Source organism: Leopardus geoffroyi, chromosome B4 (assembly GCF_018350155.1).
Source record: "Leopardus geoffroyi isolate Oge1 chromosome B4, O.geoffroyi_Oge1_pat1.0, whole genome shotgun sequence".
In the NCBI taxonomy this organism is placed as follows: Eukaryota; Metazoa; Chordata; class Mammalia; order Carnivora; family Felidae; genus Leopardus; species Leopardus geoffroyi.
This window is the reverse complement of record NC_059341.1, coordinates 41,273,354-41,292,187: the sequence shown is the minus strand read 5'-3', so window position 1 is coordinate 41,292,187 and position 18,834 is coordinate 41,273,354. Positions and strand designations below refer to the sequence as shown.

Below are 18,834 nucleotides of genomic sequence, written 5' to 3'. Positions count from 1 at the left end.
GGGATGTAGGGAGGATGGGCATCCTGCCACCAGAACCCAAGGAGTACTGAAGGGCCTGGATTTTATGTTTTTCTGCCACCCTGGCTGGATTGCAGGCGTGGACTGGGGTCCGCTCAGCCTCAGACCCGGAAAGGTCCAGGTGCCAGCCTCCAAGTGAGCCTTTCATTGGCTTCTTCCCTGTCCTTCCCCGCCCCCCTGACCTCTGCCCCTCCCGCCGAGCTGTCTGATTGGTTGCTCCGCGTCCGCCTGGCGCCTCATTGGCTCTTCTCCCTTGCCCTCCATCCCTGCTCCTGTAGCGGTCTCGGTCTCCCAGCAGAAGACGCAGCCATGAATCCGTTATTCGGCCCCAACCTCTTCCTCCTACAACAGGAGCAGCAGGGGCTGGCCGGACCGCTAGGGGAACCCCTGGGAGGCGACCACTTGGCCGGGGGAGGGGACGTGTCCCCGGCGCCGCTCGCCCCGGCCGGCCCGGCTGCCTACTCGCCGCCCGGGCCGGGCCCGGCGCCCCCCGCCGCCATGGCACTCCGCAACGACCTGGGCTCCAACATCAACGTGCTCAAGACCCTGAACCTCCGGTTCCGCTGCTTTCTGGCCAAGGTGCACGAGCTGGAGCGCCGCAACCGGCTGCTGGAGAAGCAGCTGCAGCAGGCGCTGGAGGAGGGTAAGCAGGGCCGGCGGGGCCTGGCTCGCCGCGACCAGGCCGTGCAGACCGGCTTCGTCAGCCCCATCCGGCCCCTGGGGCTGCCTCTCGGCGCCCGGCCGGCCGCCGTCTGCACCCAGTCGGCGCGGGTGCTGGGCTCGCCCGCGCGCTCGCCAGCCGGCCCCCTCGCGCCCTCCGCTGCCAGCCACTCGTCGCCCTCCACCTCCACCTCCACCTCCTACTCCTCGTCAGCCCGCTTCATGCCCGGCACCATCTGGTCCTTCTCTCACGCCCGCCGGCTCGGGCCGGGACTGGAGCCCACTCTGGTGCAAGGGCCTGGCCTGTCGTGGGTGCACCCCGACGGGGTGGGCGTCCAGATCGACACCATCACCCCCGAGATCCGTGCGCTCTACAACGTCCTGGCTAAAGTGAAGCGCGAGCGGGACGAGTACAAGCGGAGGTAGGGGACCGGGCAGGTGGGGACCGGGCTCAGTGTCATGCCACACGTGGGGCCTGGACTAGGTGTGGGTTCAGGAGAGGAGAGCGTTGCGGCCCAAGAATCAGGGAGGAATAAAATGAGAGTAAAGTTCCTGCTGTGTAAGGAGGAGCTTGGAAGTATTTACACGGCATTGGATACAGGAAGACTGGAATCCACAGGGAATGCAGAAGTCGCACTCGTGACAGGAAGAAGGAGACTCGGAGCGGAGTGCTGTGGGGAATACATATTTTTCTTGTGGCTTTTCTTTCTGTCTCATCTAGACCGCAGTGTTTGGCTGCCCCTGTTCTGTGGGGTTGTATGAGATGTGAAAGGGTCTCGCATTTGAGAGGTCACATCTGGGGTAATACCAGTCTCAGCCCCCAGGGCACTTTTGTGCTAGAAGCTCCAAGTACTGATCAAAAGGATAATCGCTTTCATTTGGGAGTCTACTGAAATTAGGAGGGGGTGGTGAGGGAGGGGCTGCATCTCACAGTGGGTGATCCTACCCCTACTCTGGGTTTCCCAAAGCAGTGTCGGTGGAAACTGGGTACCTACCTACTCAGTTCCATATGAAAGGCTCTGGGGCCTCAGAACATTGTGTGGAGTAAATAATGGAAAGAAAAAAGAAAAGAAAAGAAAAAAAGGGGAAAAGGAGTTCCCTAGGGAAAGGGGGAAGGGACTGGTAGTTGTCTTAGGGCCATGGAGGCTGGGGGAATCTGTAAAAGCACAAAGAGCCAAAGGATGACGAAATGTGAGTAGAGCCAGCAGAGGAAGTGAGTGGGGAAAAGTTGAGAATATGGACACACCCTGTGAGTATAAGGCATCTGGAGGGCAGGCCCAGTGCTCCCTGAGGATGAGGATTTGGCTTTCTGTGGGGGACTGGCAGGGTAGCACAAGGGGCCAGGAGAAGGGATATGATGCTAGCGCTGGCTGTACAAGTGGATCCCTTAGAGGATTGATAACCAGGCCATTAGTAAGGAGCACGAGCACAGCCAGCTCTTTGTAGACTTTGAGGGATGCCATGGTGGAGGAGGAGGATGACAGGTCAGAAGGAGGCTTTAGTTTGGGCGCCATCAGGTTTAACCTCTTAATCAGCTACTCTGACCCCTTGTGGACAGGCCTGGGAACTACCTTTGCGGTCCTGTGTTGCAGCTTGGTGTGGGCTGGGGCTTGGCTGAATGCTATGGGAAATTACCCCTGAGTCTGGGGGCAACCTTCAGGGGTCTGTAACCTGCTAGAGTCTAGCAGATCGCAGATCAGCAGGCTTTCTAAGGTTGAGTCCTGTCCTCATGCTGGCTTCCTTCGTTGTAGTCCATGTTATAAGTACCTTTGGGACTCTCAGACCTCCTAAAGCCATCACACAGATGCCACCCAAAACCAGCCTGCCCCTGCCCCCGCCCCTGCCCCTGCACGAGTTAATTAACACTGTCAGCAGCAGAATGGGGGCAGTTCTGGAATGCATCCATAACCACAGAAACAACTGCTGTTCTCCGGTATTTTTTTTTTTTTCTTAACTGAAAGAGTGTTTGTCCTTGGTCCAGCTGTCCAGGGCAGCAGAGAGTTATTCCTTGGGGACTGATGAGCTCATCGCTCTGCAGCATGCTGCTGTGCAGAGGGCCCCGCAGCTAGAGTTGTATGGTACGTGACACTGGCAGTTACTCATTCTTCCACCCCAGATCCTGTGCCCTCGTTCTGTTCTCTTTAAAGCAACACTGTAGCTCCTGTCAGTAGCCCGGAAGTCATGGGTATAGCTTGAGCACTAAACTGGGAAGAAGCTGAAGCCTCCTGGGTTCTATTTTCAGCGCCCCTGCTGTGTGCAGCCTTGGGTGGATCTCTCTTTCCTGGCCTCAGTTTTTCTAGTGTAGGAATGGCCCCGGCTTCCTCACTTTGCTCCAGGATATAATTTATTTGGGAGAGAGGTCTTTAGTAAACACAGAATACACGGAAATTGTTCAAATTCTACTCATGTCTAGGGGACCTTGTAAGTGAGATGAGATTTGAATGGAGGTCGGAAGGAACCTATTTGTGGGAAAGTCTGGATGGAGAGCAAATAGGATTCTAGTAAGCATCCAGGGGGACCATGCGACTCTTGATCTCGGGGTCCTGAGTTTGAGCCCCATGTTGGGTGTAGAGATTATACTAAAAAAAAAATTAATAAATTTTAAAGAATTCTAGTAACTTCTAGATGACTTATTTTCAGATTTTTTGTGTGTGTTCTAAGACTGTGTTCATCTCAATCCTTCCCTAATTTCCTTACTTAAATTTCTACCTGAATTTGTCGCTTGCTACCCTTTCCCATGCATCTTGCCCAGGGCCATCGTCCCCTTGTGAGTCTTGCTTTCTTTCTCCAGGGACTCACAGCCTCAGGAGTATGAGGGTACTGCGTTCCATGCCTTCAGGTTGTAGATGGAGAAACCACAGGCCCCAAAAAGATAAAGTCTTATCTATGAAACTGTATAACTTGATGCTGCAAGGGCCCCTCACTGGCCCCGACTGTCTGAGAATGCCAGTGCAAAAGTGGGAAGGACATGGGGGCAGCAGGGAAGGGTGGACAGAGAGCCAAGAGGGCCTGGGGCTGGGCTGTGTGATGGGCCAGCAGGGTGGTGGCCAGGCTGGCTGCCTCTTCCCTGCCCATGCGGGAGGGGCAGCGGGTGATGTAGAGGAGTTATTATTAGGAACACTGCAGTGCAGATGTGGGGGAGGAACAGGGAAGAGGCTGCAGGCGAACCCGGGGAGGAGAGGAGGAAGGAGGGTTGGGGGGGAGGATGGAGGTGGGGAAGGGAGGATTGAGTCCCATGTCTGCAGAACCCACTCGCTTGGGCTTTCATTTTTCTTGCCGTCCTCTTTGAGACTTTAGCCATGTTTCTGATACTGCGGTTTCTCTCGTGGTATCATCCCCTCCTTTCTCACACTGGAAGAAGCGGCAGGCACTGAGAGTCTGTGTGAACGGGGTCTGAGAAGTTCCGCCATCCCTGCCACCCTCGCAGGGTCCCAAAACCCTAAGCAGGGCCATGGCCGCCTCCACTGCCCTTTCACCTTGGCGATGCCAGGGCCTGTGCGCCGGCTCACCGTGGACTCACATTGAGTGAAAAACCTAGCCCCGGGCAGCCAACCCTGCCTGCGGCCAAGGGTGTCTTTTAGCTACTTGGGGTTCTAGTCTCGGAATTCTAGAGCCTAGGACATGCTGCTTCTGGTTCCCAGCCACTGTAGAGCGAGGCGCTTTTTCATACTCTGATCTTCCTGTCCCTCCAGGTTTGGGTGCCTGGGAACTCCAGGCTCCTGCTTCCCACAGGTTTCTTGCTTCAGGGCCAGCCCGGTCTCCTCTCTACGGCTCGCTTCCACGGGTCCTGGGTGGGCGGTTTCTGGAGCTTGTGGGGGATGGACTTTGAGCATCTCCTACCAGGCTCTTGACCAACTCTGTTGATGTGGTGTGTGTCCTGCAGCTGCTTCTCCAGGGTTAAATGGCACCACAAGAGGCAGGGCAGCGGGCTAGAGGAGCCCTGGTCTGGTGCAGGCAGGAGGCGGGAGACCGGATCTGTGCCACTGAAGGTGGGGGACCGGGCTGGTGGGCCTGGTGGTCTGGTGCGGGCAGGACAGGGGAGGAGGCCAGCCAGGCAGCTGGTGGGGCTGGGGCCTGAGGGGACGGGCGCCATGAGGGAGCATAGTGGCAGCAGTTGCTCTTAAATACAGTTCCTGGGGCGCGGCCCCAGGTTCTGGAGGTTCCGGGAAGGCAGCTGGCCGACTCACACTTGCCAGGAAGTGTGGAGCCACCGGACAGCTGCGGCTGGCCACCCGCTGGCCGGCCAGACGTGGCTGCCCACAGCCCCGGTGCATCTAGGGCACCAGACCTAGAGTCAGGGAGAGGCCTGAGCCAGAGGGGTGGGGAGCAGGGAGCTGCCGGGGCGGGGTGGGACTCTGCACCCACGTTCCCTCCCTGCCCCCCGTGTCTGCCAGGTGGGAAGAGGAGTACACTGTGCGGATACAGCTGCAGGAGCGAGTGAACGAGCTGCAGGAGGTGAGGGCCGCCTGCCCCCCCACCCAGCACCCTCAGCCCCCTGCTGCCCACTCGCCCCCCCCCCCCCCACCGCCCCTCCTTGTCTTCATCTGCCTCCTACCTCGGCAGCGCCGCTAGCCGCTAACGGTGGGGCTTTCTCCCTGACTGCAGGAAGCCCAAGAGGCTGACGCCTGCCAGGAGGAGCTAGCGATGAAGGTGGAGCAGTTGAAAGCGGAGCTAGTGGTCTTCAAGGGGCTCATGAGCAATGTGAGTGCAGCCGCCGCACCCCGAAACCGGCCAGAGCAGGCGGGCCCTTCGAGTTTGGGCCGGTTGACTTCCTGGTCACTGCTGCCGCCTGGTGTGCCGTGCCTCTCCCTCTGCCTGCCCCCCACCCCACCCTCATGCAAGAGGGAGAGAAGGAACGGAAGTCCCAGTGTCGTGTCTGAGAGGCAGTGTGGCCTCTCTCATTTCTAGAGGTGGTTAAGCAGTTAGTTAAGAGGCCAGATCCCGGCTCTGCAAGCTGCTAGCGGTGTGGCCCTGGTGAGTCCCCCCACCGCTCTGCCTGTGTCCTCTGTGGAATGGGCGAGGCAAGGCGCGTGCCCATGAAGACATACTCTACTTAGCACCATGCTGGCACAGACGTAATGCTGAAGTGTCAGCCGTTCTTCTTGCAATACTTTCTCCACTCTTGTAACTGCCACTGGCCTCTCTCTCTGGCAGCGTAAGTTCTGGGGGGGAGCCCCTGCGCGTCCCGGGCCACCGTGTCCAGGGCTCCCCCCGCCCGTGCGAACAGTGCGCCAGCTGCATGAGCAGCCCACGAGTGCCAGGGGAGGGCGTCCAGGAGGAGGGGTCAGCGGTGATATGTGACTGGAAGGGTAAGGGTCTTGCCAGGGCCCTTATTGGTCCTTGTCCAGAGTGCTGGCTGCCTCCTCACCACTCCCTGCGTTCCCCGGACAGAACCTGTCTGAGCTGGACACAAAGATCCAGGAAAAGGCCATGAAGGTAGATATGGACATCTGTCGCCGCATCGACATCACCGCCAAACTATGCGACGTGGCTCAGCAGCGCAACTGTGAGGACATGATCAAGATGTTCCAGGTGAGGGCACTGGGCTGCCCGCAGGCCCCGGGACGAGGGCAGGCCTTGGCCCCAGACACCCTGCCCACACCTCCCCGGTGCCTGAGCTCCTCAGGAGAGGGTGGGGGCAGGCCGTGAACCTTGCATCATTGCTGGCTGGGAGCCGGGCCCTGCCCTCCTTCTTGGAGGACCTTACCTCGGCCCCCTGGGGCCCTTGGTGGGACGAGGCTTGGGGGGCAAGGAACAGCCTCTGAAAGAGAAGGTTTGGAAGCGTCTCTAACACCGTCTCTCCCCTCCCTCTCTCTCTCCTCTGTCCACCTCCTCTCCTCTCTTTCTTTCATCTTTTCTTGCTTTCTCCACAGAAGAAGCTGGTTAGTTTTGCTCTCATGCAAGCTTTTTAATGTCCCAGTCCCAGTTTCTAAACCACCCAGGCCTCGGCCGTCAGTTTTGACCCGCTGGGCTTTTCGGCACAGATTTCTTTTCCTGTCTCTGTTTTCCTTGCCCTTCCCCCCTTTACTCTACCTCGTGCCCTCTTTGCTTCATTTCTATCCCTTCTGCGGCTTTCCAGATCTGGATATATGATTCAGGTTCTCCTTTGTCTACACCGCGTCCTCCTCTTCCTTGCAGCCAAAAACTTTCCTTTTAGTTTGGTCATTTCATTAGAAAGACTTCTTTTTTTTTTTTTTTTTTTTTTTTTTTAGAAAACAAATCCTCTGTAGCCATTATGCACATCATAGTGTGGTCACAACAGGCCATTTCTCCCCTGATCTTACCGCCCTATTTTCTGTTTCTTCTTTTTCTTCCTTCTCAGTCTGCAGCCCTGTCCCCATCTGTGTCTGTCTGCCTGTCTCTCGGTAACTCTGGTGTCTGTTCCTGTCGTTGTAACTGTGTCTTCTCTCTCTGTCCACCCCGCCCTCCCGCTGGTTCACGCTTCTCCCCTCCCACCCGCCCCACCCCTGCCGGCGCCCACCCGCCCTTCTCCTCATGCACCCGGCCTCGTCTCTGTAGTCTCTGCACTTGTCTCCCATTAAGGTCCCATCCATGGGGGGGCGGAAGCGGGAGCGCAAGGCTGCCATCGAGGAGGACACCTCCCTGTCGGAGAGTGATGGGCCCCGCCAGCCCGATGGGGATGAGGAGGAGAGCACAGCCCTCAGCATCAACGAGGAGATGCAGCGCATGCTCAACCAGCTGTGAGTCCCGAGTCCTCCAGGCCCACCCTCAGCAGCCCCCCAGAGGCCGGAGCTCCCCGACAGTGGCCCTCCGCCCGCAGGAAGGCCCCACCCCCCTCTTGACAGCGGGTTCCCTGTCTCTAGGAGGGAGTATGATTTTGAGGACGACTGTGACAGCCTGACTTGGGAGGAGACTGAGGAGACCCTGCTGCTTTGGGAGGATTTCTCAGGCTATGCCATGGCAGCTGCAGAGGCGCAGGGAGAGGTAACGGCCCCTCCCGGCCTCAGGGCCCCGCCAGTCCTGCCCCCCAGCTGGACGCCCCATCCCCCTCTCCCCTCCCTGCACTCCTTGCTGCTTTCCCTCTGTGGCCTCCATCCTGTACCTGCCTCTCCCGTCTTCCTTCTTCCTTCTCTCGGCTTTCAGCAGCTTCCTTTAACCGGACTCTCTCTCTCTCCCCTGCCTCGCCCCTGTGGAATGCCCCCACCACCCTCCCCATTGGCCTCTCCCTTGCTTCCCTTTCCGCTTCAGCAGCAGGAAGACAGTTTGGAGAAGGTGATCAAAGATACCGAGTCCCTGTTCAAAACCCGGGAAAAAGAATATCAGGAAACCATTGACCAAATAGAGGTAAGACTGGCGTTGAAGCCGAGGCCCACGGGTGGCCCGTGGGTTGTGAGCGGGGCGGCGGGACCCCAGACACCAGGCCTTCCCCCTTTCTTTTGTGGGGGTGGAACCTTAAGAAAGACCTCAGGTTCTCCAGGGAGGAGGACGGATGGGGGCTCTGATCTCATCCCTGTCACCTACTTTCTACCACTCCAACTTCTAACAGGCTGCTTATGGTCTCTCAGCCTGTTTTAGTTGTCACGCGGGATCTTTTTTTTTTTTTTTTTAAGCTTAGTTATTTTGAGAGAGAGACAGAGTGAGTGGGGAGGGGCAGAGAGAGAGAGGGAGATACAGAATCCCAACCAGGCTCCTCACTGCTAGCACAGAGCCCAGTTCGGGGCTTGAACTCACAAACCGTGAGATCATGACCCAAACGGAAATCAAGAGTCAGATGCTTAACTGACTGAGCCACTCAGGTGCCCCTCAAGTGGGATCTTGATCGTACCTTCCTCACAGGGTTGTTTGAATATCAAATGAAATGATGCACACGTAGAGCTGAGGGCAGTGTCTGTCTCCTAGTAAGCATACTGCATGGTGGCTTTATTAGTATTATCACTCCTGGTGGTTTGATAGTAGAGTCCTCTAAGAAGTAAACTTGAACTTGGGTGATTCTTCAGTTCAGCCTTTCAGCTGACGGAGGAACCTCCATTGTCATTCCCTAGCCTGGAAGATCCTTCTCAAGATGGCAAGGGAAGCGGGTGCTCTAACTTAGATGCTAGGTCTGCAGGGCTGTGGCGGTTTGTGGCACCCTGGGTGGCGGGGCTGAGGGGAGGGGGCTGGCTGCGGATCCTGGGTGCCCTCCTGCTCGTGGAGAGGACCCTTCCCTGGCCCTGAGCGCTCCGGCTTGGGGAAGACGCATGTGGGCCTCTGTAACTCTCGGCCTCTCTTCAAGCCCACATAGCACATTTATACCCTTGCTTGTCTCACGCCGCCCGCATTTTGAGATGGAAGTTGACAGATGATTCTCCTACATGCTCATCCTCCCAACACACATCAAGTGGTCCTGCCCCTTTAAGTCAGCCTGGTTTTGTTGCTTGCCCAGGCAGACAGATGCTAAGTTTTAAAGGCGCAGCTAGGTTTCTGTTCTCTGTTGAGTAGAGGGGAAGGGAGAGTCGCTCTCTGCTCGCTCCTTGACACCCATGTCACAGTCTTCCTCTTTTCTCGCAGCAGATTGGTGTTAGGAGAGGTGTTGGGAGAGCTGACAGGGGGCTTTGGGTGCAGTGCTGACCCTGGTGACCCATCCTGGGGTCACTGGCATAGATGCAAGGAGCATTTCCCATTGTCGGTGGTAAAGCCAAGGCCCAGGTGGAGGTTGGGAGGGAGTTCATCCTTCCTCTCCATCTAGTCCCAGCCCTACCCTGTCTCTGGCCACACAGTGAGTCTGCAGTTCTCAGTGGAGGCTGTTAGATGCCTCCCAACTGTGGTGCTGCCTCTCCTCACCCCTGCTTTAAAATTAAAAAAAAAAAAAAAATTTTTTTTTTAATGTTTATTCATTTTTGAGAAACAGTGCGTGAGCAGGGGAAGGCAGAGACAGAGGGAGACACAGGGTCCAAAGCAGGCTCCAGGCTCTAAACTGTCAGCACAGAGCCCGATACAGGGCTAGGACTCATGAACTGTGAGATCATGACCTGAGAGGAAGTCAGACGCCCAACCGACTGAGCCATCCAGGCGCCCCTCCTCACCCCTGCTTTAAATGCATGAAGTAAGGGCATACGTACAGATATGTACAGACAGGTGGTGGTCCTAGCCTTGTCTTTGGATAGAATATAATTGCTTCATTTCTTTCTTTCCTGTCCTGGTGAGTGCTGGGCTCCGGAAGCTAGCCCCTTCCCCTGCTGCTCTCCTTAGCTGGAGAAATTGGGGTGTAGGTGGCAGCCAATCTGGGCAAGAGCTGGTGACATCATGCCTTCCTGCACTGAGCACGCCCTGCTGCTCTGGAACCAGGGCCGCCATCCGAGCTGTACTCACTAGGCTTCTGACCCACCCAGGCCACCATCTCTTCTCTCCGGCCCTGTGACCCATTTACTTCTTCCTCCCAGTTCCCATCCTCTCCCTGTCCAGTTTGGATTAGTTCTGGGTGGTTTCCTCTATCCAATTCAGATTATTCACGGGTAGTTTCCTACCCTTTCTCTTTGCTCTCAGGCAGTCAAGCAGGTTACTTCCAAGCCGTTTTATTCTGCCTCTCTGTTTGGCCCCTGTCCTTTGTACCCCAAACAAAGAGAGGCAGCAGATTGTCTCTGGCCCAGATCTTTTCCACATCACCCCTCCTCTCAGCTCTACCTCAAAGCCTGTGGCAGAATCTGGCTCAGAGGGAGTTCGTATTTCCTTGATTCTGAGCCCACCTTTTCCCACATGTAACATTTCTTGAACCGGGATACATCTTATACGCAGTAGGACATTGGGTGTGGCAGAAGTCTTTCTGTTGGACTCTGAGAACTGCCCACTCAGGAGACGAGAGTGATAAGAGGAGGATTGAGCCTCTTTCAACAGTGCGGGGCAGGTCCCCTCCTTTGTGCCATGAGGCTTGTGGCTACTTCAAAAAGGCTCACTAAGTAATTTCCCATCTTGGGGCTGGGCACATGCAGAGATGAATAAGACCTGGGGCTGGGAGCGGGGGCGCCTGGGTGGTTCAGTTGGTTGAGCTTCTGACTTCGACTCAGGTTGTGATCTCGAGGTTCGTGAGTTCAAGCCCCTCATGGGGCTCACTGCTGTCAGCACGGAACCCACTTCAGATCCTCTGTCCCCCTTTCTCTCTGCCCCCTCCCCCGCTTGTGCTCTCTCTGAAAAATAAACATTTAAAAAAAAAAAAAATGTAGGTGCCTGGGTGGCTCAGTTGGTTGAGCTTCTGATTTCGGCTCAGGTCATGATCTTGTGGTTTGTGGGTTCGAGCCCCGTGTCGGGCTCTGTGCTGACAGCTCAGAGCCTGGAGCCTGCTTCAGATTCTGTGTCTCCTTCTCTCTTGCCCTTCCCCCACTTGTGCTCTGTCTCTATGAAAAATAAAATTAAAAAATTTTAAAAAGGCCTGTGGCCACCTTCCAGGAGCACCCAAATTAGTGAGGGAGACAGACTGGGTGTAGCATTGTATTGGGCCTGCAGGAAGCCCAGGGAGGGAGCAAGGCCGTGCACAGATAGCCACCCTGGGCTCTCTGTCCTGCCCACACTTAGGTTCCTCTCGTCAATGAAGGTCTGTTGCAAGAATGCAGGCCTGTAGCAGAGACCTCTGTCTTCCTCTGTAGGCAAAGATCCCCAGGAAAACTAAAAGGAATGATGGTATATTGGTGCCTTCTGGCTTGATCGGACTTTTTTATTTAAAAAAAAAATGTTTATTTTTGAGAGAGAGAGAGAGACACGGAGCAGGGGAAGGGCAGAAAGAGGGAGGCAGAGGGTATGAAGCAGGCTCCTTGCTGTGAGCACAGAGCCCAGTGCTGGGCTTGAGCTCACGAACTGTGAGATCATGACCTGAGCCAAAGTCAAGAGTCAGCCACTTCGCCGACTGAGCCACCCAGGCGCCAGCATCTGACTTATTTTGAAATCTGAGCCTTCACCCGTGGCCACCTGGGCCCCATGCCTGGTGCTCTTGGTGTGTTAGCCCCTGGGGGTTAAGGGCAGGGGCACTGCTGACCTGGATGGTCTCGTCCTGCGCCTGCCACAGCTGGAGCTGGCCACGGCCAAGAATGACATGAACCGGCACTTGCACGAGTACATGGAGATGTGCAGCATGAAGCGGGGCTTGGACGTACAGATGGAGACCTGCCGTCGGCTAATCACCCAGTCTGGAGACCGGTGAGGACCTCCCCCTGGAGTGTGGGGCGCGGCCCGCCTTCTGTGTCCTCCTCCAAGGGTGCATGCACCAGAGGCCGTTGGTGGGCAAGCCCTGAGAACCCTGTAGCTAAAAACCGGCAAGGAACAGAAGGGGCATGGGGGCAGTTTTTTATTGAAAGCCAGGCCCACAGTTCGTGCATCTCTCTGTGAGTTAAACTCCAACAAAAAAGTAAGTTCTAAAAAGTCACAAAAATACTACAGAGAGACACAAAGCTGGGGACATCAAGTCTGCACTCGGGCTCAGACAACATCTCTCATACTGCGATTTGAGATATTTCTGAACTCTGAGCCTCCCAGAGTCCCCAGGATAAAGACAGGGACCATATCCCCCATCAGGGTGGGGCGGGAGGGATTTCCCTCTCCCTTCCCCACTGCCCTCACCCTGCATCCACCCTCACCCCTGTGGCCCTCCTGCCCTTGCCTGAGATGGCATTCATTGGCCTGCCAGAGAGTAAGGCCACGGGAGAGGAATGCCAGTGTCATCAGGATTCCTCCCTGCCCCAAGGTGACAACTGGTGTTTTTTTCTAGAAAGTCTCCTGCTTTCACTGCGGTCCCGCTTAGCGACCCGCCGCCGCCGCCGCCAAGCGAGACTGAGGACTCCGATCGCGATGTCTCATCTGATAGCTCCATGAGATAGGGACCTACCTCCAGCCTGGTGGCCTGGGGCCCCACCCTGCCGGGAACTCACAGAGGCAGAGGGGTGGGGGGTTCACAGAAGGGGAACGCCATCCGTCCCGCCGCACCAAGCCTCGCCCCTGGGGACTGGGGCGCTCCTCCCTCGGGCTTCCTGCCTTAGTCCTTGGCCTTCAGGGTTCTGAGGTGTCTGGAGCGAGGCTCAGCCTGCCCTTCCCAGGTGACTCCCACCACAGCTGGGGCTCTCCTGCCTTCACGCGTGGGCGTCTGCTACTTCTCATCTTTAAAATGCTGCCAGAGCGATCGTGGCCCCTTACTTTCTCCATTGAGTAAGGAATGTGATTGTCAGATCTTCCTTCCATCTCTTGAGGCCTCGAGCCAGCTTACTGTCTTTGATTCTGTACTGGTGCTAACTGGCCCAGGCACTGGTATGAAGTGGATTAGGCTGGTCCTTCCAGGGCTTGTGCAACACACATGCAGTGGGAGAGGGCTTCCCTCCAAGGTGCAGGTGGAGGGAGGCGGGACCGGGCAGGGCGCTCTGTCCCCCCTTGCGTTGTCATCCACCCGTGGATGGCAGTGATGGGGCTGTGACCCATCCTTTATGGAAGTGCCATGCATTGAAGGGGCCTCCGGTCTAGGCGGCTTCTGGATCCGACTGGGTGCAGTACCGTGGAGGGAGATGGAAGTTTCCCAATGCTGAGTGGCAGAGAAAAAGGTGAAGCTACTTGTATGTGTGTGTGCATGTGTGGTGTGTGTGTGTGTGTGTGTGTACATGTGTGCTCAGGGTCTCAGTTTCTTCAAGTATCAGCTGAAGATGTGCCTCCTCCGTGCCTGTCATACACTGAGAGCAGCAGGCTGAGATGTCCTGGACTTGGAAAAGCTTGGGAGAAACTGGGGAGCCGTGAATGCGGACACGTCAGCATAACTGCCTGAGGGAAGCTGTGCTGAGCGGACATTTGAATGGAGTCTTTAATAATAATGAAACTGGCGAGTATTTATTGAACACTTCTGTGTCACTGTTTCAAGCACTTTCTGGTAGTAGCTACACCATCCCCTCTGTGAGGCACACACCGGTTTTCCTCACTCGACATACAAGCAGGTGCAAAGGAAGGCACCTGGAGGTGGTAGGTAACTTGCCCAAGTGGAACAAGTGGCAGAGGCCCGGGACCACAGTTTGTGCATTTAACCCTCTGTAAGTTATACCTCAACAAAAAAGTTTTAAAAAGTCACAAAAAATACTAGAGAGACACAAGCTGGGGCCAAGTCTGGTTCTGGGCCCAGAACCAGGGCCTCTGCCCACGTGGCTGGTGCTAGCCTGTGTCTCTGCCCACGGAGTCCTCACCCACAGATGACAGTAATCTTCTTAAACCGCGGTGGGCATTACCCCTTTTCCTGATCATTTGCTGCACAGTGGTGTGCACTTATGTAGCCGACCGAACATAATCCTTCTGGAAAACCTTTAGGGGCTGGGTGTAGCGGATCACTTTGCAGATGAGTAACTAGGGCACACAAAAGTAAATAATTTACTCAAGACCTCACACCTGTGAGGCAGGGTGGACTTTGCACCCTGGCGGTTCGACTGTATTCCACGTCGCTAGGGCTCTGCTTCCGAGTGACCAGGTAACCAGTCAAGGCCGCGAGGACTTGGTAGCCCAATTCCTAAGCCCTGACTCCCCGTGCCAGTGTTCCTCCTCCAGGGAGCGGCAGACAGAACAGCTTTCAGAGAGAGGAAGCCAGGTGACCCAGTGACAAAACAGCCTTGTCCTCTGAAGTGGATGTGCCCCATCACATAGCACCTAAAAGCCTTAGAGGGAAACTAAGCCAAAGCGAAGACAGACTGGTCTTCAAATTAGTGAGTGCCCATGCACATGTGCTTTTGTAAGGCCTTTCACTTGGGCCCAGGACCTACAGTGGAGTTTTAGGTCTGGTTGGGGTATGCTGGGCCCTTCTTGGGTACTCGCAGCAAAGTCTAGTTCTCTTTGGCACCAGCCTAGCTCCCCTCCCGTTTATCCCAGACCCTGGAAAAAGCTAAAAAACAAAACAAAAACCCCACAAGAGTTGGTTGGATACAGTATACTTTATTGATGGTACATGATAAGGTAGGGCTCCCCAAGCCCCTCCCCTTCTTCAGGGGGTCTGGGATGGAAACTGGAGGTCAGGAGATTCTCAAGTGTGTTGGGTGATGAACGGGGGCAAGGACTCCCCAGCAGCTGAGGGCCTCTCTCTTCTTCCTCTTGCTGGGGCTGGTGGTCTAGGGGGCTCTTACTCCTTGGAGGCCATGTGGACCATGAGGTCCACCACCCGGTTGCTGTAGCCAAATTCATTGTCATACCTGAAAGAGGATCAAGAGTTCAGGCCTATTTTCGTGAACCGGCCACCAGAGGGCGCCACACCCCCAACCACACCCCAGCAGCATACCAGGAAATGAGCTTGACAAAGTGGTCATTGAGCGCAATGCCAGCCCCAGCGTCGAAGGTGGAAGAGTGGGTGTCACTGTTAAAGTCGCAGGAGACAACCTGGTCCTCAGTGTAGCCCAGGATGCCCTTGAGAGGGCCCTCTGATGCCTGCTTCACCACCTTCTTGATGTCATCGTATTTGGCCTAAAAAGGTAAAAACGAGATGGTTATTCAAGTTCCAATCTTGCTGTTTTTTACCCAAGACACAAACCCCGAGCCCACGAATCCTTTTCCAACTCCTACTTACAGCTTTCTCCAGGCGGCAGGTCAGATCCACGACGGACACATTGGGGGTGGGGACACGGAAGGCCATGCCAGTGAGCTTCCTGCAGACAGCAGGCAAAGCAGGGTCAGTACTGCTCCTCCCGGTTCCACAGACCCCCAGGGCAAAGAAGAGCAAGGAACCTCACCCATTCAGCTCAGGGATGACCTTGCCCACAGCCTTGGCAGCGCCAGTAGAAGCAGGGATGATGTTCTGGGCAGCCCCTCGGCCATCACGCCACAGCTTCCCAGAGGGGCCGTCCACGGTCTTCTGGGTGGCGGTGATGGCATGGACTGTGGTCTGCAAGCGTGGAGGAGGGAGTGAAGGTCCGCACAGCACCCCTAAAGTTGACCCCCTCCTCCCCTGGGAAGACTTGAGACAGTGACCTGAGCCAGTCCCTCGGAACCCCCAATGCCCCATGGTCCCCACAGCCCAGGGCCACGTTCGAAGAAGGGAAGAGGATCTAGCCCTTGGTGAGAAATAAACGCACTGGACACTTTCCCCATCACCCGTACCATGAGTCCCTCCACGATGCCGAAGTGGTCATGGATGACCTTGGCCAGAGGGGCCAGGCAGTTGGTGGTGCAGGAGGCATTGCTGAAAAGAGGGAGGCAGGTCAAGGCAAGAACACGTCCACCTGGCAACACACAGTACCATCTGACCACCTCCCCACTCCCCTCTCCCCTCTGCTGTGCTCACCTGACAATCTTGAGAGAGTTGTCATATTTCTCGTGGTTCACGCCCATCACAAACATGGGGGCATCAGCAGAAGGGGCAGAGATGATGACCCTCTTGGCCCCACCCTTCAAGTGAGCCTGTGGTAGAGTAATCATCATAATCCACACTCTCCCTCTCCTCAAGGGTTCCCCATCATTCCTGCTATACCAAACCCCACCCCCCATCTTTACTCTCCCTGCCACTCACCCCAGCCTTCTCCATGGTGGTGAAGACCCCAGTAGACTCCACAACATACTCAGCACCAGCATCACCCCATTTGATGTTGGCGGGATCTCGCCTATAAAGGGAGATGAGTCGAAAGCTCAGGGACACGGGGTACCATGTACCACCCAAGGTTGTCAGCCCATCCTAGTAACTCCCTCAAAGCAAATTCCACCCTGTTCCGTCTTCTACACTTACTCCTGGAAGATGGTGATGGGCTTTCCATTGATGACAAGTTTCCCGTTCTCAGCCTTGACTGTGCCGTGGAATTTGCCGTGGGTGGAATCGTACTGGAACATGTAGACCTGGAGGGACAAGTGAGGGCCATCAAGCGGCTGCGCTTCAGCCAGGCTCTGCTCCCTACGCCAGCTGTGGGGGCAGCACTCACCATGTAGTTGAGGTCAATGAAGGGGTCATTGATGGCGACAATGTCCACTTTGCCAGAGTTAAAAGCAGCCCTGGTGACCAGGCGCCCAATACGGCCAAATCTGGTAAAGACAGAGGCGAGAAGGAATGAAAAAGGGGTAGAGAATTCTCCCAGGCATGGAAACAGCCATAGACCAACCCATCCTCTTCCAGAGGTTAGAAGATGGCACTTCCCTCCAGAAAAGTCCAAGAAGTCTAATTTTATCTTTCTTGAGCAATCCTGCCAGGACAGCCTGGCCAGAAAGTGAAGCCTGCCCAAGAAGTGATTAGGTTCAGAGACTGGCCCAACTCCCTAGTCATTACAAGTCCTGCAAAGGAGCAATGGCCATGCAGGGCTCTGCTCTGGCCACCCCCGCAGTCTGGACACATGCCTGGCACATGGCATTTATCTCCCCCACTATCTGTGCCCTCCCTGGGAATGCTTGTTCCCTGTCTGGCCCAGCATCAGGAGACACCCTCCAGGGAGCAAAGAGTTGCATACTTAGCATCACCAAGTTCAAAGGGCAAGAGTAAAGGTCAGAAGTTAACTGGAAGGGGAAAGCCCATCTCTTCCTCCAAAACGAAGAGAAGGGGAAAAAGGAATGCTTCTCAACCCCCTGATCTGAGGGCTCTAATTTGCTAAGCCACTTGTCCCTGCAAACCCTCTTCCAAAAATCAGGAGCAGGAGCAACAGATGTGTGTGTGGGGTGGGTGGGGGCAAAAAGAGTAGTAGCCCAGGCCCCAAGCTGCAGAAAGGTCAGGCAGCTATATTTAACCCCAGATTAGAGTGGAGAGGGGATCTGATTTCTGGAAGATGGAACGCGGAGAAGGGCAGGATTCCCAAGGCTCACAGACACCTAATCCTCCCAGTGACCTTTATAGCCTGGCCTTTAGGGTTGGGTCAGCTCTAGGTATGGATGGAAGAAAGGAGCCTCCAGGAGAGCCAGTGTGATGAAAGGGGCTGCTGCTACAGAGGCCATTTTGTAGTGGAAAATTTCTGCCCATGACTCAGCTCCCCCAACATGGCACTAAGCTGCAGCTACCACACCTCTCCGGAAAAGGGGGGAGGAAAAAAAAGGACACAAGAGGACTCCCCTAAACCCATGTTTGATTCATCAGAGAATCGTCTAGAAGAAGCATCCCTGAGGGGAAATGTGACTGGCAGCTTAAGGGATGGTCTCCGGTCAGAGTTCTGAAGTCCAGCTCTTTTAAGAGCAAGACCGAAGGAAGCCTTGCCTCACCTGGTTTACGGGATAAAGGCGACTCCACCCCACCCATGCAGGATCAGGAGGGTTAGTCATAGGCGAGGAAGGAGGAACAGTGAAGAGCTAAGGAAGGTTGCCTAACGGTGGTTCATTCACTTCCTTCCCTGTTGCAACATGGCGGCCGGGTTCCCGCAAACGGGCCCTCCCAGCGGGCTCTGCACCCAGCTCAGGCCCGGGCACCCCGGTAGGTGGGGAGGCCGCCGGCCGGTGGGGGAGGGGCTCCTTCCCGGCACGTGACCCCGCAGGGCGCGAAAGCAAAGAAAGAAGCCCCAGCTGGGGATTAAAGGGATGGGTCCTATGCCGGGAGGGGGGCGCTCTCGTCTATCGGAGGCAGGTGGGGCGGAGGGCTGCGGGCGGCTCGCGCCCGCGGGGGCGGCATTGCATGAGGAGCCACAGCCTGGGGGAGGGTGGCCCACGCGGCTCTTTAAGGCGGGAGCCTCGGCCAGGTCAGAGCGCCGACCTTGAGTTCTCCTTGGGGGTGGGGGTGGGGGGGTAGGACCACCGCACCCACGTCCCTCACGCGCTTGCGAAGACTAAGCAGGGCAATGCCCGCAGTAGCGGTTCGCCCGGGGCCGCGGGACTCGATGCCCCACCCTACCCCACCCCCTAACTCACCCGTTGACTCCGACCTTCACCATCGTGTCTCGGGGACGCGGCTGCGGGCAGAGAAAAGCGACCATTAGAGCGCGGGGGCGGGAGGCGGCTGCAGCCCGGCCGCTGCCCTCCCCTCCCCCCAGGCCTCCATTCCCAACCCGCGCTCGGGCACGTCCGTCTTCCCGCCCCTGCAATGCGGGGACCCGGCCGCGCGGCCCACCCCCTGCCCGCGAGCGCTCCCGGCCCCCTTCCGAGCCGTGCCCGAGCCTCCCGTGGCTCCCCTCAGCCTAGCTTTGCCTGGCTTTGCCTGGTTCTACCTGGCACTGCACCAGAAGATGCGGCTGTCTGTCGAACGGGGAGGAGCAGAGAGCACTGGCGGAGGCTGCAGTCTCAATTTATAGCGGCGGGGCGTGGCGGGAAAAAGAGGGGGTGCGGGCC

General features: G+C 56.4%; 2 protein-coding genes across 14 annotated transcripts; one reads left to right on the top strand and one right to left on the bottom strand.

The window, feature by feature from the left end:
* Window positions 1-276: 276 nt before the first annotated feature.
* On the top strand, window positions 277-13,478 carry IFFO1 (intermediate filament family orphan 1). 13 transcript variants are annotated; one of them, XM_045463237.1, is made up of 10 exons: window positions 277-1,100; window positions 5,073-5,133; window positions 5,284-5,379; window positions 6,070-6,210; window positions 6,552-6,560; window positions 7,198-7,379; window positions 7,503-7,623; window positions 7,888-7,983; window positions 11,672-11,802; window positions 12,375-13,478. In XM_045463237.1, the coding sequence occupies exons 1-10, from the start codon at window positions 328-330 to the stop codon at window positions 12,472-12,474; spliced, it is 1,710 nt and encodes a 569-aa protein (XP_045319193.1). In that variant the 5' UTR covers window positions 277-327; the 3' UTR covers window positions 12,475-13,478. The 13 variants fall into 13 exon arrangements, with proteins under 13 accessions (XP_045319193.1, XP_045319202.1, XP_045319201.1 ...); XM_045463241.1 differs by having other exon boundaries at window positions 278-1,100; window positions 6,555-6,560; window positions 7,222-7,379; window positions 7,891-7,983; window positions 12,371-13,478; XM_045463240.1 differs by having other exon boundaries at window positions 278-1,100; window positions 6,555-6,560; window positions 7,222-7,379; window positions 12,371-13,478.
* Window positions 13,479-14,537: 1,059 nt separating this feature from the next.
* Window positions 14,538-18,804, bottom strand: GAPDH (glyceraldehyde-3-phosphate dehydrogenase). Its single transcript, XM_045463247.1, has 11 exons — window positions 18,714-18,804; window positions 18,418-18,458; window positions 16,521-16,620; window positions 16,331-16,437; window positions 16,118-16,208; window positions 15,893-16,008; window positions 15,709-15,790; window positions 15,342-15,493; window positions 15,179-15,257; window positions 14,894-15,075; window positions 14,538-14,807 (listed from the first exon to the last, which is right to left on the bottom strand). Exons 2-11 carry the CDS (start codon window positions 18,438-18,440, stop codon window positions 14,738-14,740), a joined length of 1,002 nt encoding a protein of 333 aa, XP_045319203.1. The 5' UTR covers window positions 18,441-18,458; window positions 18,714-18,804; the 3' UTR covers window positions 14,538-14,737.
* Between the last annotated feature and the right edge of the window lie 30 nt (window positions 18,805-18,834).

Coding starts and splice junctions, on each gene's coding strand:
- GAPDH (XM_045463247.1), bottom strand. CDS start 18,440: ATGGTGAAGGTCGGAGTCAACGG. Junction 15,791..15,892: donor AACTCTCTCAAGATTGTCAG/GTGAGCACAGCA, acceptor CCCTCTTTTCAG/CAATGCCTCCTGCACCACCA. Junction 15,258..15,341: donor GTCATCCCTGAGCTGAATGG/GTGAGGTTCCTT, acceptor TGCTGTCTGCAG/GAAGCTCACTGGCATGGCCT.
- IFFO1 (XM_045463234.1), top strand. CDS start 328: ATGAATCCGTTATTCGGCCCCAACCTCTTCCTCCTACAACAGGAGCAG. Junction 7,984..11,671: donor AAACCATTGACCAAATAGAG/GTAAGACTGGCG, acceptor CGCCTGCCACAG/CTGGAGCTGGCCACGGCCAA. Junction 11,803..12,370: donor ATCACCCAGTCTGGAGACCG/GTGAGGACCTCC, acceptor GTTTTTTTCTAG/AAAGTCTCCTGCTTTCACTG.